We start from the raw sequence: 25,928 nt of genomic DNA, 5'->3' as shown, positions 1-25,928 counted from the left end.
ACATTCGGTACATTAAATAAATTTCAACATGTTGACAAAAGTACCAATAGGGGTTCTCCGTCGAAGAGGTGTTCATTCGACCCTAGTTTTGCCTCATTATAGGGGAGACTGGGGCAAAAAGTCACAAAACGGATATTTTATTTTTTTACAAGCTACACAAGCGCTTCAAAAAATTCTAATTAGCACAGTTTTATAGGAAATTTACCGCTCTACAACTTTGTGAAAGTAATTTTCCTCTATTTTGTAAAAAAAATATGTTTATCGAGCCAATTTCTAAAAGGTAATTTTGTGACTATTCTCAAAAATGCTGGGGCAAATAGTACCAGACATGGGGTATTATCATATTTTGATTCGCTTCATTACGGGCTTCCGTAAATTTGAAAAAATACCTAGAGGACATATTTTCATAGAAAATTTATTCATCCACACAGAAAAATTTTAACTCTAAATTTAAGAATTTATAAGATCCTGGGAACTTAAATTGGACGTGAATCCCCGAGGCGTTTAAGTTTAGAAGCTCTGAGCGAAAGAAATGGACTAGAATCCCTAGCTCTTTCAAGTTAAGAGATCGGGAACTTAAGTTCAGCATTACCCGGAAAATGAAAAATGTCTACAGATTTGCAAATTGCAACTAAAACTAAATGATCAAGGATTTAGAATTAGGGCATTGGCATTCATTGTATGGGATTTGAAATTAATTTCCTGGGTGTTTCTGTTTAAGAATTTTCCATTTTTCTGTGTGTCTACACCTTTGTAAAACTCCGTTTTCTCTACGAGAAAAGTGAGAAAACGAGAAAAGCTCTTTGCAAGCTATTTTAGAAAAAAAAAACACACAAAAGACTGCAAATCGTTTGGCAAATGCAAACAACAAGCGGCAAGACATGATAATGACGTTTCTTTTCGCCGTGAGACATCAGAAATTGCCTCGCTTTTTATTACTTTTTGTTCTATACCTTTTGTTACTTTTTACCCCAAGTGGCCATTTTTAATATAAGGATTTCTGGAGAAAAGAGCTTTTGTGAAATTCTAAAATAGATAGTGGATTCATATTCAAAAAATCAAAATTATTTAGAAAATATTCACCAGTGCAGCAATTTTGCAAAATAAATAGGTAATAATTGTTATCTTCTGCAAGGAAAATATTGCAAAAATAGGCATAAAAATTTCGATATTTTTTATTTTCTAAATTCCTTGTTGAAATTCTAAGAAACTTACGACATTGAAGAAGGTCTATGGAGGCTATCTATAGAAAAAAAATTGAGCCGCTATCTTTTTTACCTTGAAAGATATTGAATTTTGAATTTTTCGATTTGTGACTTTTTGCCCCAGTCTCCCCTAATGTAATGCAGTTACACAATTGGTTTGCAGAGCGCACGGTTAGGTACAGTTCCATTTAGGAATAGGAAAATAGCCTAAATTAAGATGTCCCAATTCAAAAGTGTTACTTTTCCCAAGCCCTTTTTTGGGGTACTGGACCTAACCACTCTGGTAAAAGTGAATTGATCAAATTGAATCATATTATTTGATCTTTTAAAAAGATAATTAACGTCTCTTGAAATTTTGTAATGTAACATTTATCACGATAAATTATGTTCTATCGCAAAATTATTACTCATATCATATTTCTCTCACCTGAGCGAACGCTAAAAATGACCTTTTCTTTTATTTGTTCATTCCGAAGTTAAATTATTATGTCAAAATAGGGATACTTTCAAAGGATCCCCGGTGATCCTTTCATTTTAACCAGTGACTGATTAATGAATGGTTTTATTAAACTAAACAGAAAATAAATAGAACAGCAAATTTTTATAATCAAAAATAATTAATTTTTTAAAATTTTTAATAGTGTTGAAAATCAAGTAAATGCAGGAAATTTTAATTTAAACGGAATATATCCCTTTTTGTGATAATTGGTTGATTTATTTCCCCACACTTTGACAAATATCCTGATGACATTTAATATTCTGTTTGATGTCCCATTTCAATGTTATTATAATTTTCACTATAATTTTTTAACCATTTATTTTTTTATCATTTATTTCTCCGCAATCGATATACTATTTGTTTGTTGGAAATAATAACCTAAAAGAGATAGAAATTTTGTTGCACTATTCTTGTTTTGCGGAAATTTATGAAAAATTTTTGCACGAAACGCAGGAAAAGTTTGATATCGCGTCGATTTTGATAATATTTTTCTTTACACTCTATCCTGATTTAAATTCTTATAGAGGTAAATTCTTTTCTTTGATAGATACACTATATTAATAAATAGTGTTTGTAATAAATTTAATTTAAAGAATTTAAATTCAATGATCGTTAAAAAGTGTTTTTGATAACGTCTTCCTGTGCTCCATAATAGATAAAATCTGTTTCAAACAATTAATTGATTCGTTAATGTTAAAATTCAAGAGTAGCTAAACAAACTTTGGCAAAATATAAGCCAAAGTGGAAGACCTGGAATTTTCTTACCATTACAGTAAGGTGAGATTGATCGAAATCTTACCTAATATTGTTACTTGTCGAAATGTGCGAGATGAAGTGAAAATTGGATGGATGCGAAGGGAACAAAAAGCGCGCTTGGGAAAACTACACGCTAGAGAGATATTCCAAATTTACAATTTCTTTTCATTTCCCACCCTGGCACTGTCTCTTTTGGCAATTCACAGAGCTACATTAAATTTACCAAATGTTCAATTTTCCAGTTCTCTCGAATACAATCAGAATGTCGAAATCCCTCGGAAAAAAATCACTTTTGCACTCCGTTCCTTGTCGATTTTGCCAAGAGATCCTTCTTTGGTCTGTCTCCGCAGTCTATTGAGCTTCCACCCTTTAATAAATGCATTTCCTGCACTCTTTTCCCGCCAATTTTTCCCACTCACTTTGTACCATTTTAGCATTTTTGGCATGATTGGGATTATGGATCAATTTCCAATTTAATTTTTTGCCATCAATAAGAACGAAGAATGAGCTTAAGAAAATTGCTCTGAATTTGCATTCATTGCTCTTTCTATAATCCTTTTGTGCTTCGATAAATATATGAACCCCCTGAATGTAGAGATATTTTGCCAGAAATTGTATCTTCTTAAACGTCTGACCTACATTTTGAATTTCAGTTCTTTTTTAAAGGGTTTAATTGTACGCAGAAAATGTCATTGATTTGTTTCATTATTCATCGAAAAGAGTGTTTCAATCAACGCAATCAACCAGTGAAAAAGCGATTAAATTTTCATGATCGCACTTCTCGTGATTTTGGGATATTGGTTAAGTGACAGGGCAGTATTAAACTTTCAGGGACACTTTGTTTGATTTTAATATCTTTTTCATCCATTTCAAGCAATCCATTGGAAATCATTTGCTATCACTCAAACAGTCTGACAAGGAGATTATTTTCCTGATAAATTGGAAGCTACAAATAAAAGTTAAGAGGTAATAAATTAGGTTAAATTTTATTGATTGAATATTTTCAAGAATTTTTAATTTTAAATGATTTTAGCTCTCTAGACTAGAATAAACTGAATTTTTTATAAAATATTGTTGAGAAATCACTCAGATTTTCTGGGAGAACTTTAAAATCTAAAATATCCGTTTTACGCAATTCAACCCCAGATCCGCCCAAATCCCCCTGTCAATATTCGTATATCATTCAAATTTGAATTATAGGGTAAGTGTGCCAAATTTCGGCATAAAGTTGCATGCAAGCGTCAAAGCCTCAAGTTTGAAATATAATATTTTCCTAGACACACTTACGAATAAAGTTCAGAGTTCAGAGACGACTAAGCTACACTCTTAGAAAAAATAGTATACCACAACCCTAGATATTGTTGTGTGAACTATAAAAAATGGTTAATATAGGCCCATCCATTTTTTTGGTTTTGGTAACTATTTGAAAAAGATAAGCAATATCGGATGCAATATCTATTACCCTTTTGGTTATCACATCCATTGTTAATTACTTTCACAACCAGACTTTATGGTTAAATGGCTAAATTTATGGTCCTCAGTACCATACACTCTGGTTAAGAAAATCCTTAAGTCTGGCTGTGAAAATAATTAAGAATGGTTGTGAATAACAAGAGGGTAGGTGAATTTATGATTTTCTTATTAGAGGACTCTTCTCTTTCATATTTGTTGTCTTTTTCTTTCAAAATGAACTTGGAATATTTTCTGCAAAATTATTTATCAACTTAGTTGAAATTGTAATCACAATTTTCACGTTCTATATTATATATATAAATTATGCGACGATATGCTGTCTATAGAGAATGAACAAATTGGTCCATTAAATATATTCCCGACCAAAAATCGGGATTTTTTGGTCAATTGTGCCAAAATTTTCATTAATATTATTTTTTTTCCTGAGGAAATATTTTGCTTATATTTATATAATTACTAATTTTATTAATAAAAAATGTGTTTTTTTTTCTTTTCAAGAAGTATATTTTCTTCAATTTTTGCAATGAAATGTTAAGATTTAAAATAACCGTCCCTGACGTAACCATTTAAGCGATTGCCTACATGCAATGACACAGCTATTGTAATTGATCTCGAAACAGCAATTTGCTATTCTTTTTGCATATTTATGATAAATATGTATTCAAAGCCACAAAAAAATATTCCGTAAAGTTGTGGCATCTACACCAACTTTTAATTTTTTGAAAAAAATAAATAGTTATAATGAAATTATCTAATAATAATTATTATATTCAAAGAACCTTAATTATTTTTTTTAAATAAAACTTTTGAAATAAAATGAAACGTGCTAATATATTTTTTACAAAAGGTAAATCCTTTTAAAATCACCATTTTCAGATTCTTTCTCCATTTAGCCTAATATAAGATCAGATTTTTTTAATTGTGTGTGAAGTGTTACAAAAAACTTCTTTGGAAAGCTTGAATATGATGTCAAATTTGAACCTTCATTTCTTTCAGTTCCAAAAATACAGTGCCCAGAAAAATTACCCAATATTTTGTTATTCTGTTATTCATGAAATTAAATATTTCATGATTTAATTCCTATGTTACCTACAACTTTTTTTTCTTGAAAGATCTATTCTAAAGCTACTAATTATGTTCTATAAGGATTTTTCGAGAAAAGCTTACATTTTCTTTAAAGCTAATCCGGATATTTTTGCTCACTTTTGCCGGTACTGTTCAAACGCCACTTTTTGGTCATAAACATTATTTGACGCAAAATTAACGTAAATTATGTTGTATAACGACTTCCGGGTTATACGAGCCCGATTTGCATGATCACTTCCGATGCTTTTTCACTTATAACCCCAATAAAGACAATTTTTAACAAAAAAGCTGCATATATAGAGAAATTCAATAAAAAAATACATTTTGCTTTTCAAGATGTCTACCAAATATGGCTTAGGCCATATGTATAAGCCGTAATTAGACTACACATCCGTGCACAACCTCTAAGTTATACGACCATTTTTTCCTAAATTTAAATTTCCACTTTACCTTCGGACTTCAGACCTATTAGTCTACTATCATCTCTTTCGAAAGCTTTCGAGTTTCTCTTACATGAACAAATCTCCCTTTATTTGTCCGATAATAACTTATTCTGCGCCAACCAGTCGGGTTTCCGCAGTGGACACAGCACTATTTCTGCCCTTCTCCGAATAAATCATGATCTGGCGGCTGCTATTGATCGCAACCACTTTGTGGTATTGGTATTGCTAGACTTTACCAAAGCTTTCGATAGCCTGCCTCACGATCTGATTTGTTTCAAACTTTTTAATCTTTTTAATTTTTCTTCATCTGCGGTTTCTCTCATCCAGTCCTACTTCAACGGTCGCTCCCAAGTTGTCAGGCACTCTGATAAAATATCTTCTTCTGCTGCTTTAACTAAGGGAATTGGCCAGGGATCTATCCTTGGTCCCCTGATGTTTTCACTATTTATAAACGACCTTCCGTCTGTCTTGCATGGTTGTTCGTATCATCTGTATGCGGATGACTTGCAGATATACGTGGAGGGCGATCCTTTACACCCTTATTCAGCTTTTGAGCTCATGAATGAGAATTTATCCAAGATCGAGCACTGGTCGTCCACTAATGGACTTCTCCTAAATCCAAATAAGTCGCAGGCCCTCATAATTTCCAAAAGATCATTAAACTTTCCTTCGTTTCCCCTTTTCCTACACGGAGAAATTATTCCGTATGCAGATCAGGTGAAAAACCTTGGTATAGTTTTTAACAAAACTTTATCTTGGTCTGATCATGCAACCTCAATTTGTCGAAAAATTAACTACTCTTTGTACACCCTCCGACGCTACCGGGACATCACACCTTATGACACACGCCTGCTCCTCTCACGAGCGCTACTTCAACCCATTTTCTCATATGGAGCTGAGCTCTTTTTTTTAGCAGATGGTGAGACGATGCATCGTTTGACAGTAGCCTTTAATAACTGTGTAAGGTATATCTGCGCTCTAGGCCCCCGTGATCACATTAGTCCGCATAGGGACGTTTTTGTTGGATGCGACCTACCATCCTTCCTTCAGATGCGTGCCCTTATTTTTCTTAATCGTCTCGTCTCTGCTGGAACTCCGGAATACTTGGCCTCTCTTTTGACGAGGGGGGGGTTCGGCCAGGGTTCAGGGATTCATTGTGCCTAAAGCAGAGCGGGAAACCTTTTACCGCACTCTTTTTGTTAAAGGAGTAGCTTTGTACAACGCACTTCCCCGTGAGGCTCGTGACTCTCGCTTGGGAATTCAAAGGCATTTCCAGGCTGGGTTTCTCTAATATTTTTGCTTTTTTCATCATTTCTTCCTCAAATTTAGTATTGACGCATTTTTTTTTCCTCACATTCTTTTTTTTTCTTTTCTTTTTGCCTGCCACGTAATTGTAAGAGGATTGTAACCTATTTCGTGGTTTTTCAATAAACTTAAACTTAAACTTAAATTTAAATAATAAAAGAATTTTCTCAAAACTCAATTTATTGATTGTGTGCATATGTATCTTCAATAACAATAAATAAAATTGAATATTTATTGTCCTTAATAAAGATACAATTTTTTGATTTATTGAAAAAAAGGTTCTCTATGTAAAGTGCAATTTTTGTTCGGTATAAATGTAAGTGTTTTTATCGCATAATAAAAATTTATTTTCATAAGATTAAACACGATTACTTTTAATATTTGAGCAATATAGAGTGAAACTTATGTTTCGGTAATAAATAATATAATTTTCACAAGAAATATAATTTTTTTTTCATTTTCAAAATTATATTAAATTTTCTACTTGTTGAATGGTTATTGTAAAAATCATAAGATTGTGATATGAGAAAAGTATACTTGGAGTTTGGGCTCGTCCCATTTTTTTCACCACTCGCGAAGAAGGTTAATCTGAGAACGTGCCACGACGCTAAGTACGAAAGGATCGAGCACGAAAGCGAAACGACCCATGGCGAAAAGTACCATAATATCATAATATGGTTCTCATTACAATACATTTTTTTGACATAATTTTTTGTATAGTTAAAATAGTGGCGCAAAAATTATTTTAACTTCAACTAAGGATATGCTTTTCCAAATCAATATTAAATGGTTATTACAACTAAATATATATATATATATAAATAAATGATTTAGTTCTTACACTAAACAGGATTATTCTGAAAGGTGTATTTTATATTTGCCGCTACAATATTCTCTTTGTCTAGCAAATATTTTCTTTCCAATCATTTGGCAATAGTGAAGAGTACCAAACTTTTCTAAGAGTGTAGTTCATAGCCAAGTCACTTCCTGACACACTACAAACTAGGCTTAGCATTCACAGATATCCACAAAACGTAACCTTCCTGGGTTTTTAATGCAGATATTTCTACTGAAATGCACTAATACTCCTCTGAAAATGAAACTATTTGTGATATCATGTCTCAGTACACGTCCAATAATTATTGTTAATTACAATTATTTGTGAGGTGGAAGCTAACTCGCGACTTAAGCCAATTTTAACTATTTTGGTGTATAATTCTTGTTGTAATACGTGAATTGTGAAGTAAATTTAAAAGTAGTTTCATTTTCAAAGGACTACTAGTGTATTTCAGTAGAAATATCTGCATAAAGCCCACGAAAGTTATGTTTTGTGAGTGCCAGAAAATGTTAAGCCTTGTTTGTAATGTGTCAGGAACTGACTTGGCTATGAACGAGCTTAGTCGTCACTAGACTTTAGTCGTAAGTGTGTCCAGGACATAAGGAGATTTAGAAAATAGACGTCTCAGTTTTGTTTAATTAAAAAAATTGTTAAGTGATGATATATGTACACTGTTTCTATGAGAATTTCTTGATTCATATTTTCTTCTGAATACTATTTTTTTTTAATTTTAAATATATGTTCTACGTGAAAAATAAATAAATTTATTATAACACTGACGCTTGCAGATCAAGTCCTCATGTATAACTTTTCTAGATTAATTTAAAAAAAAAATCAGATTCTAAGAGAAATTATTAAAATAGAGCTTTATTTTCAGTTTAATTAAAATGCAATTACGATATCCAAAAAAGCGAAAAATAATAATTTAACCGTTGAAGAAAATTCAAATTAGATTTTAGTCGTTTTATTAAATTCAAACGCCGGAAATGCTTGGAAGTGCTTAGAAGTGCTGTAAATCACCTATGGAACTTCCGGAAGTGTGGAAGTCTTTGACGTTTCCCATACAAATTTAGGAAGTGCTGGAAGTGGTGTATACGATTTTTCGCCAAATATCTCCCCCTTGGATTTAATTTGATCTTCAATCTTTGAGGAAATTGTCGAAGTTAAAAATTATTTTGTCCAACTTTCTTACGTTCTATAAAGCGACCACTTTTCCTTAAATAATATAACGCAAACATATTACGTTGTTTGTAAATAATGTTCTTCCAGGCCTAAAGAACTGCTAATAAAAATCCATTTTAGAATCAAAATAATAAATGAATGAAGAAAAATCGATTTTATTTAGATTTTTGAGTCAAAAATACAAATAAAATCGTTTTTCTGTCTTTTCGGTTTTTAACCCGGTGCAAATACTTAGAAAAAATTACTTGCCCTTTCCGAAGTATTTCTTCAGATCTGCAAATTCATAAAACGCTCAATAGCCTCAAAGACCTAGAGACTTCTCTGAAAAATTAATAAAAATCACCATGCGAAAAGAATATTTTGAAATGATTTTAAAACTTTAATAAAAATTAAATACACTCTGTAAATTGATATTTAAAAAATGGTTTCATAAAGTAAAACTCAGCTTTTATCGCTTCCGTGAAAAAAGCAGAGATAATAATTTTTGCAGCTTTTCCTCGCAGAGCTAAAGCTGTAAATAATTTGGTTGTTAATTTTTTCTCAAAAAAAAACACACAAAAAAATAATTCACCAAAGTAATTCATCGATGGCAGAAATTCACCTGTCATTTCCAATTAAATCCCTAATTAAAAAAAATGAAAATGGTTGAAGGCAATTTATTAAAAGTTTTGAAAGAATGCATGAACAAAAATAAATACAGATGATGTTTTTTTTGTTGTTGAAATATTTTCGTAAAAATATCAAAAGGCGACGAGTCAATGTTGTGAGACGCATTTCTATGTGATGCGATTCCTCAAGTACTCCTTCAACAATTGAATGCAAACTTCTGCATCTTCAGCACTATCGTGACCACTTTCTGCAAATATTCCAATTTAGCCATTTATTATCATCAGAGAGTATTTTGCCTCAGAATAAACAACCTCACCATTTTCCTGTATAATCCTCTTGAGATTTTCGATACAGAGCGTCTTGAGAGCCCTCTTCTTCGGTGGTCCCATTTTGTGTGGATAGAGCACCGATGTATCCACGACATGACTGTGAATCATCTTCAGTGCCTGCAGATCACTCTCCAGACTGTGCCCCACCAAAATTGTCCGAGAGTGAAACATTGAGAGTAAAACCGCTTGAACTTCACGCAATGTTCGTGTTTCTTTGGCCAGCATTGCTTCAGTTATTCCAGAATATCTACAAGTTGATATTCAAAATAATTTTCTAAACAAAAAACCAAATAAAGCTCGATCTTTTTAAAGTTTGAAAAAAATTTAATACCGCGAAAATATTATGATAATTATTTTTTTTTATCAACAGGAAAATCGAAAAGGCGTCGATTTTATGATGCTGAGGTCTTGAGTTCGAATCTCACATTAACAAAGAAACGTCAAATTTCTGTCAAAAACGCAATTTTTGACGAAAATTGCTCCCAATGTGTAGACGCCTTTAGATGGGAAAGGAGAAAAGACCAGGAATAAGAGCAAATCCTGCACTCAGGAGCAACTAAACAAAGTTTTGGAAGCCTTCGTCGCGGTTTCACTTACACTCCAAAACGCCAAAATCCCGAAAGTCTAAATTCCGAACGCTAAAATCCCGAAAACCAAAATTCCAAACGTTAAAATCCCGAACGCTGAAATCCCGAACGCCAAAATTCCGAACTCCGAAATCCCTAACGCTAAAACCCCGAAAGTCTAAATTCCGAACGCCAAAATACCGAAAACCAAAATTCCAAACGTTAAAATCCCGAACGCTGAAATCCCGAACGCCAAAATTCCAAACGCCGAAATCCCTAACGCTAAAATCCCGAAAGTCTAAATTCCGAACGCCAAAATTCCAAACGTTAAAATCCCGAACGCTGAAATCCCGAACGCTAAAATTTCGAACGCCAAAATCCCTAACGCCAAAATCACGAAAACCAAAATTCCAAACGTTAAAATCCTGAACGTTTAAATCCCGAACGCCGAAATCCCGAACGCCAAAATCCCGAAAACCAAAATTCCAAACGTTAAAATCCCAAACGCTGAAATCCCGAACGCCAAAATTCCGAACGCCAAAATCCCTAACGCCAAAATCCCTAACGCCAAAATCCCGAAAACCAAAATTCCAAACGTTAAAATCCTGAACGTTAAAATCCCGAAAGTCTAAATTCCGAACGCCAAAATCCTGAAAACCAAAATTCCAAACGTTAAAATCCCGAACGCTGAAATCCCTAACGCCAAAATCCCGAAAACCAAAATTCCAAACGTTAAAATCCTGAACGTTAAAATCCCGAAAGTCTAAATTCCGAACGTCAAAATCCCGAAAACCAAAATTACAAACGTTAAAATCCCGAACGCTGAAATCCCAAACGCCAAAATTCCGAATGCCAAAATTCCGAATAACAAAATTCCGAACGTCAAAATCCCAAAAGCAAAAATCCCCGGAAACCAATATTCCTAATTCTTAAAAGTGTCATAGCTACTCCCACGATTGAGCTCCGGTTTGCTGGAGGCAAAGGGAAATTTTCTGTGTTTTGAGAAATTATTTTGTCCCTTTAAGGATTTTGATCATTCGCAATTTCGGCTTTTTGGAATTGGCATTTGGGATTTCAGCTTTCGGGACTTTGACTTTTTTAGGATTTTGCCTCTCTGGGATTTTGACCCATTCGGGATTTTACCTCTTATATGGAGCTTTCTAAATTGTAACTTTTCAGTATTTGGACTTTCGGGACTTTAGCTTTACGGGATTTCGACCCATTCGAAATTTTGGCTAGCACGGACTGTAAATATTCGGTCGAAAGAGATTTACAAAAGGTCAATCACTCTATAGGGCTTAATTTCCACTTGATTTGCTAAAATTTGGATTTTTTCTAAAAAAAAAAGTATTGAAATCCTCAAACCAATTGCATCGGTTTCAATCGGAATCATATAATTCAATTTGGAATAATTTGAAAAAATAAGGAAAGAAAAATAAATTAAAATAATTAAAAGAAGTTTTGAGAAATAAAATTAAAATAATGTTTCATCGGAAATATTTCATCAATTTCCAAAATTTCTTAAAAATTTCAACAAAAAAATCAAAGAAAAAAATTAAATAAAAAATAAATTTGAAAATATTTAAAATTTTTCTACTTACGTAGTATTGTAGTCAACGATTCGATTGTCTGGCTTCACGAGGGCATCGTAGACGACTTTCTGATTGACATCCACGACCGTAACCCTCGTCAATTCCAACCCTTCCGTCGTGTAGCACATTTCGCAGTCCAATGCAAAAATATCATTCCTGGTACAAACGTACTCCTCATCCCGGGAGATTGTCGTTACGAATCCCGTGAGATTCTCGTAGTCAACTTGATGACTAACATGGTAGTTAGCGTACATGCATCCCGGAGTTCCAGCCACTTGCTGGCAGCACCTGTGATGATTGTCTGCGCATCCCCTTCGGAAGCCAGTGCTCTTGGGATGGTAATTGCATTCATCTACTCCCGGACGATCATAGCAGGTGATTGTGAAGAGTTTAGAACAGCGACTGCAGTATCTTTCGTCCGGATTCGGTGGCTTCAGATGGTGATTCTGGTAGGTTTTGCAAATGGTCGCCTGTCCCTTGTGTTTTCCCGGACGGGGGAAACCATTTTCACGCAACTGATCCTCCGTCAAAACACAATCAGCTGCTAAATCGTAAGCCTTTGAACTGGCAATTGTATCGAAGGTATTTCCACTGTACGTTGAATCAGTGCGTCTTTGGGAAAGAAACAGCATAATGCAGAAAACGTAAGGATCTTCATTCAAAAGTAGATCTGCAGTTATTGAGGTTATGTGTTATTAAAATTGATTTTTGGGATAACAGAGCCTCTATCGTCAGTCTGACGAACATCAAATGTTCAAAAGCATTTTGTACTTTTTCTATTTAAGTATCGAATGACCACAAATGAGAGTAATATAAGTACACTGAGAGAAATCCCAAAAACTTAAAATAACATACCGGAAATGTTAATTTTACCCTGCATTATTGATCCGAAATTGGTGTAAATATTATGCTTTTCAGGTGTATTAGGGGTTAAAGTTACCCTTTTTCATGTTAATTTCACCCTTAAAAAGGTGTAAAATTAACATTAAAAAATTTGACATATTTTTAGACCTAAAAGGTGTTAAAGTTATGAGGAAAAAAAGTTAATCGCACCCTCTTTTTTCTCAGTGTATAGTATCTATAAATTCACACAGGTCTAATCGCTGTTGTCCGGTACTACCCCGTGTTCAATGGTGCCCCAGTTTCGCCTAAGTGTTCTGCGTTCGAATCCCCTTTAGGTCATGCACCAGAAATTTTCTGTCATTAAACGTGATTGAATTCTATTCAATTTATTTTAACAAATCTTTCAAAATCAAGCTTCCGAAAACTGTATTTTTGTTACTCTCTTACCGACCTAAAGGCAGTCCGAAAAGCTTTCAATTTGCTACTGAGCTAGAGGTCAAACAGCGAGATGTATCAACTTTCGGTTTTAAGTGACTCCTTCTTCCTATAAGTTGATAATTGACATTTTCTAGTTACACTACAATGCTCAAACTCAAAGACAGAGCAGTATAAAGCGTGTCCTAGATTTAAATTCTCAAGTTTTCGACATGAAGTTAGTCACAATAGGAATTGAGTTTTGTTTTGATTTTTTTCCCGTTTCAAGAGAATTTCGTCAGCTTTTCATTTCTGAAAAAAATATTGAAAAAGGTTGTTTTTTGGCTGAAAAAAGTGATAAAAATGGAGAACCTGCGCAAATTGATCGTGGACACGTACCTAAAGAATCCAAAAGCGAGCTATTCTGAAATCGGAAGGATCACCGGAAAGTGTCCATCCACGGTGCGAAGGGTTATATTACGCTTCAAGGAACTCAGGACAGGACTGTTGTTCGATAGCCAGGATGTGGCAGAAAACCTGGAGCTGTAGACAAGAGGTTGGAGAAGAGATTGTTGGCGCTTTTCCAGAAGCAACCTTGCCTTTCAGTCAGAGATGTGGGCAAAAAGCTGGGTATCTCCAAGAGCTTAGTGCAGAGAATCAAAGAGAATAACGGATTGATAACGTACAAAGCTCAAGCTGCTCCCCATCGCACGGACAAGCAGAGGCAAAGCGCCAAAACGTGGTCGAGAAATCTGAGTGAGCGAGTTTTGAAAGGCTTTCAAGGATGCATTTTGATGGACGACGAAACTGTCGTAAAAGGTGAATTTACTCAGTTGCCCGGCCAACAATTTTACACGGCGACGACTCGTACGGGTGTAGCCAGCAAAGTACAGGTTCAAAGAGTACGACAAGTTCCCGAAGAAATATGTGGTTTGGATGGCAATCTGCTCTTGTGGACGTCGCAGCGAAGAATTTTTCATGACAGGGATGATGAACGCGAATATCTACATTAAAGAGTGCCTCCAAAAACGACTTTTGCCACTGTATCAAAGCCACGACATCCCTCCTCTATTTTGGCCTGATTTGGCATCATGTCATTAGGCGAAAGCCACCCTGGAATGGTTTGCCAACAACAATGTCATATATGTAGAAAAGAAGGTCAAGCCGCCCTATATATAGTAGAGGGCCTCAGTGGATCTATAACTGTAACTCTATCAAAGTAGTGGCTCTATAACTGTGAGGTCTCGGGTTCGAGACTGGGGGACAGCTGCGGATTTTTCAGCTATTGTATTAGTCTCGAATTCGTCCAATGAATGAATGGAAAAGTAATGCCAATGTATTGACAATGAACCGCCTAAAAATAGAGGTTGGTATAGGAAATAAGTTTCGACATGCAGAGTACAGTCGAATACAAATACTCATTCACTGCCCAGATCCACAAACCAAGGTTGGTTTACCGTGATGTAAAAGCGGTACTGTGTATATCAGAACGCACACAGAGCACTGTGATATGGAACAGGTTTACTCGCCTTGGGGGTTAAGATAGGACAGGAGAATGGGGAGTGCATAATGGGCCCAAATAAGTGGCCTGGGTGCAGCAGTTCCGCAAGGAATATAACCGATCCATGGACAAATCTTAATCTTTAACCTCTAGCCTAACCAATAAGAAAACCATATCTGGTGCTTCCCCGACTAGATTATTTGCAAGTTAATTAAAGAAATTCTCGAGAAGGTGAACATGAACAGTCACCAAAAATATATGGAGTTCTTGAGAAACTTGTCAACGCTCAGAGAAATTGTCTTGCATAATTATGTTTTTGCTGTACAGCACTTGATATTTTTTCACTGAAAGTCAATCTGTTATTAACTAAACTTTATTCTAATATAATTTTTAATAATGTTTTCCGAAACAAATAAAGAAATTCGGATGTGGTGAAATAGGGCTTACTTTTTCGGCTGTGTTAGTCCCGTCAAATCATTGCTCTACCTGCCGATTTTACTCAGAGGTTTTTTGAATTTTAACGGCATATTCTAGTACATTCAGAGAAAATCTGTAGATTTTCGGCAGAATTTCTGCGTAGAATATCTGTAGATTCTCGGCGGAAATTCTCCCTAGAAAATCTGCATAACCTCCATTACTTCACAAAAATATTGTTGATTTATGAAGAAACTGTAGAAGTTATAAAGAAAATGGTATGCTCTGCTTAATAAGCATTACCGAGTACACATTTTCGACATGTAAAAAGTTGCGAGCAAAAATACTAATTTCTTAAAAATCGCCAATTGAATGATACAAAAACACGAAATTTAGGTTGACATTTTGCTTAAAGTTTTCACTTCACTATTCTCCACTTATAACACGGCGTCGCAGAATTCTTCATTTTATATAAACACTGTGATATCACTAAGAATAACTCTATAGAATTTTGCAAACTTGGAAAGTCTGGAATGTAGAAAAATCTACAGAAAATCGGCAAAATATCTACAGAAAGTCGTCAGAGTGTGCACCAGGATTCGTCAGAAAATCTGGAAAAATTTCTGACGAATTTTGTCCCAAGCCCAAATAAAATTCGTAGGAATATCTACAGATTTCTCGGCAGATTTTCGGCAGAGGTGTAGATATTTTCTGCAGAAAACTTAAAGATATCTGACGAAATTATTTGACGGGGTACTTTTCGCCACTCATTTTTCCAAGCATTTTACAAGTGGCGCTCCTCGCGGAATTTAGTTGAAGCAAGCATAATTTTCAATTGATTTTCATCGCAAAAAAAATGTGTAAAAAATCTTTCGTAATACTCTTATAATTGTCTGGTATCGGTGTTAAATAAGAAAATTACTGTGCCGTGTACTTTTGGGGGTTTTCGAAAGCTGCTATTTCTTAAAAATCAATTAAAAGCAAGTGGCGAAAAAGTGCTTACAAGGTGGCGAAAAGTACTGAAACATGCATTGTTGCAGGAAATGTATTTTTTCAAATAGATGCTCAAGAATTCCCGTGAAGTCTCCTGGTTCAATAGAGAGACAATGCTTCAAAGCAGCTGTACACAAAATTTCATTTTATTTTGACAAAAAATATAAGAATTATAAGGATGTCAAACCTTAAGGTGGCGAAAAGTACTTACTCTACCCTATATTTGCTATTTTTAAAGGATGAAGATGTTGAGCGGTAATTTTCCTATAAGAATGTGCTTATTAGAAAGCTATGAGATCTTATTGGAACATGCGAAAAAATAAAATATCCAATTTGTCACATTTTTCCTGAAGGTTTATCCGTATCACGATTTTTTAATAATTCTAAAAAAGACTATTTGAGATTTTCTAAGTCTTGCAAGTATGAACTGCCCCAGCCTCCCCTATTTATTAGCATCTCATTTAAAAACGGAATTGCGTTTCATCACTTACACAAAATACACCGGAGCTACGGGTACCCCAATATTGTACCATGTTTTCAGAAACATAATCACACATCAGTCGCTGAAAAAAATTAAGCAATATTCCCGGAAATTGCGAGTAGCTCACAACGACGCAATAATTACTCACGATTGAGATAGTGCTTTCGATTAAAGTGAGTTAAAAAAAAACAACTGACTGAATGGCTTAGATTGCGAAGACTGACCATTTTCTTCAGTACTCCAAGAGGAGTGCATCAGTTGTTTTGCAAATCGTACATTTGCAGATGTTTATATTTTTCTCCAATTTCCAGTTGCTGAGAATTTTTTGTTTTTTGTATTTTGAGATTAAAGGAAAGTTACTTACGTCTTTTTGTTGATGCTCCATGAAGTATTTCGTGCTGACTTTCCAGCCAGGATCACATCGTGCGACACTAAATTGTTCCTGAAAGTAATTTTTGGGAGGTGAAACTGGGCTGGGAGGGATTTTGCTGAGGGATTTGTGTACCTGTCTGTGTGATGATTCCCCGCCTCAATGGACTCCTTCCGGAGTTTATTGACAACGAGGGAAGCACTGCTTTTGTAAATCACTGGACTGCTGCATTTCTTGAACACGGTCAACTCTTCCGTTTGTGCCCTCTGCCAGGCATCCTCGAAATTGGGATAGATGCCCTGGCAGTGCTTGACCATGATGTTGTAGTACTGCATCCGGAGATTGTAGGAGATTTTTGTGGCTGTTGGTTCGAGAACTGGCGGAGCGGGCTGTTCTGTCAGGATTGCCGGATTGGCATGGGCAATTCTCTTTCCAACTTTCGAAGCTGTCTGGGCGATTGTCTTCTGCCTCCGGAGCTCCTCAATGCGCTTCTTGGCATTCATGAGGGCGACTGTGTTCGAAACTGGCGCAATCATTCGCCTCGGAGTGGGATTCTGACCAGGAGACTGTGGCGGGGATTTCAACTGGGGTTCTGGTTTCTGGGGTTCTTTGACCTCCTTCGCAGCCTCCAGCTGCCTCCGGACCAATTTCTGCCTCTGATAGACGCTCTGGAGGGCATTTTGCATGTGATTGGTACGCTTTGGCGGTGCCGGAAGCAACGATGGACGTTTCTGGGCATTTTCATGAGCCACTCTTTTCTTCTTCGACACATCCTCGTACGGCTCTTGCACTTCCGGGATGGGTTTTTTCTCTTCCTGATGCGCAGGTTCCTGTGGCTGTTTCTCCTGAAATTCCTCAAAGATCAACTTACATTGCTCCATGATATCATCCTCGTCGCTACTCTCCGCCTCCAAGGCAAAGATATCCACGTCCTGATCTGCCAAAATCTTCTGTTTCTGACTGTCTGACTTCCGAGAGGATGAGGAAGATCCTTTCGATTTGTGACTCGATGAACTCTTTCCGGACTTTTTGTCACTGGAAGATTTGGAGGAACTCCTGGAAGAATGATGCCTCCTAGAGCTGCTACTGCTCTTCTTGTCTGAATCCCGCGACTTCGATGAGCTCCTGTGACTCCGATGGGAAGATTTCGAGGAGCTGTGATGCCTGGATTTTGAAGAATGAGATCGATCAGAAGATCTCGAAGATTTGTGCTTTTTCTCCTCCTTTGGCTTCATTTCCTTCTCCTTCGCGCTCTCCGGAGGCTTTTCCTCCTTCTTCTCGATATTCTCTTTCTCCGTAACCTTGACTTCCGGAGCGTCATCATTGACAATCTTTGAGGGTTTGTACGTGGCCACAGGAGCCTCAACAGCATCCCCATTGGACTCCACATCCTGCAGAATGTCCGATATTAGATTGAGTTCCTCGTCAATCTCCTCAAAGGAGATATCATCGGGATTGGTCTTGAGGACAGACAAATTGGGAATATACGAAGGTGCCGGATGATCATTCGTCACAGCCTTCGTGCTGATGCTATGCGGCACATACTCCAGCTTTGCCTTCTTCGCCACTGGTCCCTTCTCCTTGGCCACCACTGTCTCAGTCTTCTGCGTCGGAGTGTACACTGGAGGTGCCTCTGTCTCAGCTTCATCTGCAAAGGAAGATTTCACAAAGTTACTCAATGCGTCCTTCACCTCACTCACACTGCCATCACATCCGGCAGCACTCTCAATCTTCTCATGTACCTTTCCGGGAGTGCTTGAAGTGACAAAAAGGCCTGGAGCATGAATCAGAGGCGAAGAATGGACAATTGATGGACTTAAACAAGCCAGTTGATGGAAGCATCCTCTATTTTGACCAATTCACACAACTTTCTCACGCACTTTCCGCCAAATCTTCCACACGGTATCGATAGAATAGTACCTCCTCTACCGCAGGAGGACACTTTTACTTTAATCAGTGGATTCTTCACAATTTTATTAACAAAAACCGTACAAGATGAGTCTCCCGATTTTTTTCCTACTCCGTCACGCTGTTTACTGTTTTTTCCGCGAGAGGCGCTAGCAATGACAGCCGGAAAACAAACAAACCCAGCAGCTAAAAGATGCCTTACACATGTATTACATCCCGGCCGGCTATTCGTACTGACTTCACAGATCGTACTGAGTATATACAGTGTATTTATGTGAGGAAAATATTAATTTCCGCACTTACAGTAGACTCTCTCTCAATCGAGAATACGGGGCGAAATGTCATCCGGTTTAGCGATAGAATTAAGCGTCAAAGCCTTTGTAAATTCCACAAAAAGCGCTCAATTATAAAGAATCACGATAAAATAGGAAGAACCACAGCGAATTTGAGCGAATTAGCTTCATAATTAAACGTGAAAATTGTCAACAAAATTTGTCGCCCGATTGAAAAAGAGCCGATTGAATGAGAGTCTACTGTACTATGTATATACTAGGGTAGAGTCAGTACTTTTTCGCCAGTAAGCCCTTTTTCGCCACCTAAATTAAAATCACATTTTAAGAGAATTATGAGTTCGTGAAACGACGAAATGAGTGTTATTTCGTGACCTACAACCAAATGAATCAGAAAACCATATCAGATGCTCCACCGACTAGATTATTTGCAAGTTAACTCTTTCCGGACCACAACATATCCAGCGAACGAATTTCAGTAAAACTCACTTTATTGTAACTCTTAGTGGTCAAATATGATACTTTTACATAGAAAGAATTTTTTCCTCCTCTGGGAAATTGGAAAACTCATGGGTACTCTCGTCCCCAAAAGAACGAAAAGGAGACAAACTTCAATTTTCCCAAAGCCAATATTATCGATTTTGTAAACTATTTGTGCGTGTCAAAGGACTCCTGTACAATGTTGGTAACTAAAACAAGGTGAATTATTGACCAGTATCTTGTGGGATGTATAGGGAGAGCTGAAAAAGACACCAAATTCCGGCTTGCCAACAGATTCCTCATAATATATTTTACACAATAACACTTTAAAACACATTTCTTTCCACAGGATGTTATTGTAGACACATTAAGCTTTCTCAAAAGCATAAAAGACACTTTCTGAACAATCAGAATTCACCAAAATCAGAAAGAATAGGAAAAACTTCCCCGAAAGCAATCTCCCACGCTGCCAAATGTCAAAATTGTCGGCCATATTGGCAAAAAAGTCGATCCCGCTTGGAATTTTGTTACAAGGTTGGTGTCAAAAAGCAAATGGCGGGCATTGGCAGGATAACCTTATATTTGACCTCTAGATTTTTGGGGACGAGACTACCCATAAAGTTTGAACAAGTTTTTTTTAAAATTAAAGAAAAAAATGTTTTTCGAATTTATGCAATCTGTAATTGTTAGTTACCATACTTATTGGCCCCGAGAGGTTTTTCCTTATCCTGGTCTAGAAATATCAAAAAAGTCACAATATCTCCAAGGAAGCAGAAAATCGAAAATTCACGATTTTTGACCAAAAATATCTAAGCTCAGGAGTTAATTAGGATCCTGCAAAAAATATTCTAGATTTAGACATCCTTATAATTTGTAATCATCCACAAGAATCGGGATTTTATCGATTCTAAATAGTCTAAAAAAAAATATTTTTTCCATGAGTACCCAGAATCCCAAAGGAGACGAAAGAGTTAATTAAATAAATTGTCGAGAAGGTGAAGATAAGATAAGATTTTGCCAGGGGTCAGTTCTCCATTTCGGATATTCCGATGCATCCAGGCCACCAATTGGGCCCATTATGCTTCCCCACTCCTATTCTATCTTATCCCCCGATACGGGTAGCCGCTCATATCTCAGCTCTGTGGGCTATCAGTGCCGCTACTATATCACAGCATCCCTTCTCGGTGTGTGTTTGGGATCAGTGACAGCGAATATTTGTATCGATTGAAGTACCACTTTCATGTCGAAACTCGTTTTCGTACCAGCATCTATTGTTTAGGCGGTTCACTTTTTTTTGCCAATATGCACCATTGACATTACTATTCATTCATTCACTGGACGAATTCAAAGCCGATATGGCATGAGAAATCTTTTTCTGCTGCTGCTCAGCTTTGAACCCCAGACCTCGCAGTCATAGAGCTACTACTCTATCCACTGACCCACTCGAGGCCCTGAGAAGGTGAACAGTCACCAAAAAAAAAATATGGAGTTCTTAATAAACTTGTCAACGCTCAGACAAATTGTCTTGCAATATTTTATGTTTTTGCAGTACAATATTTGGTATTTTTTCACTGAAAGTCAATCTGTTATTAACTAAGCTTTGTACTAATATCATTTTTTAATATTGTTTTCCAAAAAATGAAGAAATACGGATGTGGCGAAATAGGGTTTACTTTTTTCACTTGTGTAAGTATTTTTCGCCACTCATTTTTCCAAGCATTTTACAAGTGGCGCACCTCACGAAATTTAGTTGAAACAGGCGTAATTTTCAAATGATTTTTGTCGCAAATAAAAAAAACGTGCAAAAAATCATTCGAAATACTCTAATAATTGTCTGGTATCGGTGTTAAATGTGAAAAAGTACTGTGCCATGTATTTTTGAAGGTTATCGAAAGCAGCTGTTTCTTAAAAACCAATTGAAAACAAGTGGCGAAAAAGTGCTTACACAGTGGCGAAAAAGTGCTTACAAGGTGGCGAAAAGTACTGAAACATGCATTGTTGCAGGAAATGTACTTTTTCAACCAGATACTCAAAAGTCCCCGGAAAGTCTCCTGGTTCAATAGATAGACAATGCTTCAAAGCACTTTTACACAAATTTTCATTTTATTTCGACAAAAAGTGTAACAATTATAAAGGTGTCAAACCTTAAGGTGGCGAAAAGTACTTACTCTTCCCTAACTACCGCCCGAATTAAAAAGTAGCCCGATCTTAAAAGACCCGAATTAGCGAGACTCTACTGTACACTCGTAAAGCTTTCATATGGCTTACATGTCATTGAAAAGTAAGGCTTACACTAAGCCTTACAAATTACTATCACTTACATGCCTTACATGTAAGTTTTACTTTCGCTGCTGGGAAGCGTTGTGCTTTTTACAAGTTTTCACAAACAACGCGAATTATTAAAGAAAATTACTTTTAAATTAGTGCTAATTGGTGCAGTGAATCTTATTTAATCAATCTACGACTAAATAATCCCCCATACTGTGTTGAAAGGTAATTTTTCTCTGAAATAAGCAACAATACAAACTTTTGTAACATAACTTTTGTTATTTTTCTCAATTTTCTGCACTATTAAACTATTTATTTTAGATTTTTTTGTAAAATTTGGCTCTATGGAACTAAGTTAATCATATTCTAAGGAGAAATCTTTAGAAATTTATTTTTTAATTCAAAGAAAGGTATAAAGGAGAAACCTAACCTCATTTTTTTTGTTTACAGTTGAGATGGCATCAATTCAGGAGAGATTGCAGCTAAAGAGGATTCCACTGGACAAATGGTCCATCCGGGAGCAGCTTTTCCTAGCGGCAGCTGTAGCCTGCAGTGGGGAGAACTGGATGTCAGTTAGTCGCTCCCTGAAGATGTACTGCGGATCTAACAGACCCAGTGATTGGTTCTCGCAGAAATCCTGTGCTGCTCAGTACGGGAAGCTCCTGGAGAATGTGGAGATGCCCAAGAGGAAGAAGCGTACGGCGTCTGAGCGGGATACACCGACTGCAGATACACCAGGTGAGTCAATTTACAGGAAGTTGACACAGGAACGAATTCAGGAGCTCAAGAGGCAGATTCAGGAGGATCAGAAGGAATTCAGTCGACTGAAGGAGGATATCGTCTATCTGCACAGTGCCACGACGGATGAGGGGAAGATTAGGGAGATGTGGGCTCAGATTGAGCAGGAGAAGAAGCAGAAGGAGCGGGAACAGATTCAGCATCAGCAATGGCTGAAGGAGAGGGAAGAGAGGAAGTTGGAGATGGAGAAGGCTTGGCGTCCGGGTCAGCAGCATCTGTATGCAACATCGTCACCAGGATCATCTCCAAGGGGATCTCCACTGCAGCCACTGATCCCTTTGACGAGTCTGAAGATCAAGCAGGAAGAGATGGAAGTTGATGATTCGGCAGCGAAGCAGGGAACATCCCCTCTGCTAACTTCTCTGCTGAAATCTCCATCTCCTGCACCAAATCCCACCCAGCAGATTCTGACCACGAGTTCTCCGACAAGTTCCCGGGCAGCTCCGACAATCACCAATCTTCTCACTGGGCATGGCCAGATCCATACGAGTACTCCTCAGAGTGTTCCGGAAATCACCTCGAGCATTCAATTTATTCCGGGGATGCTGGACACAATGACGAGTCCCCAGGCGACGCCTTCCCAGGCAGCTCCGACGCTCTCAATGCTCCTGGACACAAAAGGCGGATTGAAAACTGAGTCCCGGATGCAGACACAAGTGCACTCCCTTCCGGCTGAAACAAAGCCCGAACCAATGGAAATTGTCCAGGAGAGCCAGCAAAATATCCAACAGATTTCACAGACACTTCCGGACATCAAAGATGAGGATCAGCAGCTCATGGATGACTTCAATGGACTAATCCCGGACAATATTGACGAGCTGGCGGACATTCTAACAGACAATAATGCCATTATTCTCAGTCCGGAATTACTGGAGGAGGAATCGATCCTTGAGAATGTGGATTCCCTGATCGGATCCACAGAGGTCAAGCCTAAAGTCAAGGATGAAATCTCCGAAGTCCTGGACACCAGAACGGAGCAGGATGTCATTGTTATTAGTCCGGGAGAAGAAAAGTCCCTAAAACTAGAAGAAGCCCCTGTCCAGGGCCTTCCGGAAGAGTCAAAAGAGCTCAAAATGTCCGAAAATGACAATTCCAGTTCCAATGAGTCCAAAGAGACAGAAAAACCTCCAACAGTTTCAGCCGAATCCGAGACAATTGAGATCAAGAGTGAGCCGGAATCTTCGTCGGATTGTGAAATTCGAAGTGATGAGAATTCCCGGCCGGCCCAGGAGGATTCAGTGAATCTGGCCACAACTCCGGATGACTCCAAATCAGCCGACGGCACAAAGAGCGGCAATGAGGGAGAAAATAGGTCGGAAGAAGGGAAGAAAGACAGTGATTCCAGCAATTCCGGAGGAACTGAAATCCCGCCAAAAACATCCGAAGAGCCCATTAAGATTGAAACGTCAACAGATGATGAGGATTCAAACATGAAGCTGAGTGAATTGTGTGAGAAAGAAGCAGAAAAAGAAATAGTGACAATTGACCTGGATGACGGGAAGGCAGATGGTCATTCCAGGGAGTCCGACAAAATGGACCTCGAGCCATCTGAAGAGGAAAAAAAGGAAGCTGTAGCAGAAGCTAAAGTCCCCGAACACTCTCAGAAAGAGGAAATCGAAAGAAAGACATCTCTGGATGAGGATATCTTTGAAGACGCCAAGGAAACCATTGAAGACCCAGAAGAAGATCCTCCGCAGCAAGATCTCGGACAGCAACTCACCAGTGTCGATACAGATGATGATTATCCAATCGAAGTGATCAAGGAGGACAAGGTTGGTCGCACCAAGAGAGATTACTCCAGGAAAAAGCCGGAAACACTCAGTGTGGACAGCAAAAAGAGTGAGGACAGCAATGAAGATAGCAAGTCCAATATCAGCCTCAGAATGCGTCTGAAGGAAAGAGAGAGATCAGAAAGTCCTCTAGTCACGGATGATGATGCCGGCGATGTAATTCCACGGACAAGAAGACGATATTCTTCAACTCATGCCACAGACTCAATTCCCAATTCTCCAGCTTCCAGCGAAGATCGCGAATACAAAGCCTGGAAGAAGGCCATTATGCCGGCCTACAATCTCCTGAGCACCCACAAATACGCCTCAATCTTCCTGCGCCCTGCAACAGAAGATCAGCAGGCGAGGTATCGATCAGTGATACTCAGACCAATGGATCTCAGCACGATCAAGAGGAATATCGAAACGGGAGCAGTGAGGACGACAGCAGAGTTTCAGAGGGATGTTCTGCTCATGTGTCACAATGCCATGATGTTCCACAGAAGGGACAGCAGCATCTATGCCATGGCCAAGGAAATGATGGCGGAGAGTGTGTCAATCATTGATAATGCAATGGAGAGCTGGAAGGCAACAACTGGACCCAGCTCCCAAGCACCCATCAAAGTCCGATCCCGCAAGAGCCAGCGACATCCAATCAGTGCGAATTGAAGATCATCCTGAAGACATTTTGTAAAAGAAAAAGAAAAAATAATAAAGTGAAAAAAATAAAGCAAATTTTGTCCAATTTTTATTTATTTTGACATGGGGAAAGTGGGGCAGTTCAGGTCTGCATGACTTTATTTAATACCTGAGATACAGTGGCGGCCAAAATAGTAGAATCACTTTGCAAAGTTTATATTTTTTTTAACTTGTATTTCTCCCCAATTTGTTGATATAATTCTTAAGTGGAAATCTTCAAATTACAGTCGAGTTCCTCAAATTTGAACGACGGTTGAGTTCAAAATGTAAAATTTGAGGTTATGTGAATAAAGTTTTGCGTAAAGTCTGAATTAGAACAATTTTTCTCTAAAGTTTCCTTAATATTATCGTCTTATATTAACTTCCGCAACAAATTCCATCTTTTTCACAATAAATTACATTTATATATTCTCTAAAATTGTTTATCTTAATTTAGGAAAAGTGAATTTTACATGAATTCCGTTATGTTTTTGAAAATATTGTTCAAATTTGAGGAGTGAGAAATGTCATCTATACCCCCCAAATGTTCAAATTTGAGGAACTCTACTGTATTAGAATCTTAGAATAAGTTGTTTTAACCGGTAGAGGTCTCTATTTTACACAGAGTCAATATTGAAATTCAGTTCGGCCAAAAAAATTGGGAACTGTCATTTATGGTTTCTAAGGTTTCAAAATATGGCTTTATTTAAACTTATTCGATTTATAGACCGCATTCTTTAATTTAAATTTAAATGAAAGTGGTCCTATCATGTTGTTCAAACCAAATTTCACTATTGATCTATTCTGTGGAAAATAGACACCTCTAGCGGTCAAAACA

The 25,928-nt window shown here is 37.2% G+C and overlaps 2 protein-coding genes across 3 annotated transcripts; one reads left to right on the top strand and one right to left on the bottom strand.

Moving 5' to 3' along the window:
- Positions 1–9,427: 9,427 nt before the first annotated feature.
- LOC129798017 (RNA exonuclease 1 homolog) lies at positions 9,428–18,952 on the bottom strand. Of its 2 annotated transcripts, XM_055840956.1 has the most exons (6): positions 18,642–18,952; positions 17,035–18,547; positions 16,894–16,971; positions 11,893–12,495; positions 9,713–9,972; positions 9,428–9,643 (listed from the first exon to the last, which is right to left on the bottom strand). In XM_055840956.1, the coding sequence occupies exons 1-6, from the start codon at positions 18,739–18,741 to the stop codon at positions 9,564–9,566; spliced, it is 2,634 nt and encodes an 877-aa protein (XP_055696931.1). In that variant the 5' UTR covers positions 18,742–18,952; the 3' UTR covers positions 9,428–9,563. The 2 variants fall into 2 exon arrangements, with proteins under 2 accessions (XP_055696931.1, XP_055696930.1); XM_055840955.1 differs by having other exon boundaries at positions 16,894–18,547; positions 18,642–18,938.
- Positions 18,953–21,914: 2,962 nt separating this feature from the next.
- Positions 21,915–25,147, top strand: LOC129798016 (bromodomain-containing protein 8). Its single transcript, XM_055840954.1, has 2 exons — positions 21,915–22,070; positions 22,296–25,147. The coding sequence occupies exon 2, from the start codon at positions 22,301–22,303 to the stop codon at positions 25,079–25,081; it is 2,781 nt and encodes a 926-aa protein (XP_055696929.1). The 5' UTR covers positions 21,915–22,070; positions 22,296–22,300; the 3' UTR covers positions 25,082–25,147.
- The last annotated feature ends 781 nt before the right edge of the window (positions 25,148–25,928 follow it).

The sequence above is a fragment of the Phlebotomus papatasi genome, chromosome 1 (genome assembly GCF_024763615.1).
Source record: "Phlebotomus papatasi isolate M1 chromosome 1, Ppap_2.1, whole genome shotgun sequence".
Classification (NCBI taxonomy): domain Eukaryota; kingdom Metazoa; phylum Arthropoda; class Insecta; order Diptera; family Psychodidae; genus Phlebotomus; species Phlebotomus papatasi.
Note: the sequence above shows the minus strand (reverse complement) of the source record. Positions and strands in the feature narration are given on the sequence as shown.

Bases quoted from the DNA above. Each gene is read 5' to 3' on its own strand.
- LOC129798016 (XM_055840954.1), top strand. From the start codon at position 22,301: ATGGCATCAATTCAGGAGAGATTGCAGCTAAAGAGGATTCCACTGGAC.
- LOC129798017 (XM_055840955.1), bottom strand. From the start codon at position 18,741: ATGCTTCCATCAACTGGCTTGTTTAAGTCCATCAATTGTCCATTCTTC. The intron at 18,548-18,641 runs GTACATGAGAAG...CTTCCTTTGCAG, and splicing joins CTTCAAGCACTCCCGGAAAG to ATGAAGCTGAGACAGAGGCA. The intron at 12,496-16,893 runs GTAAGTAACTTT...TCTTTCCCAAAG, and splicing joins TGGAGCATCAACAAAAAGAC to ACGCACTGATTCAACGTACA.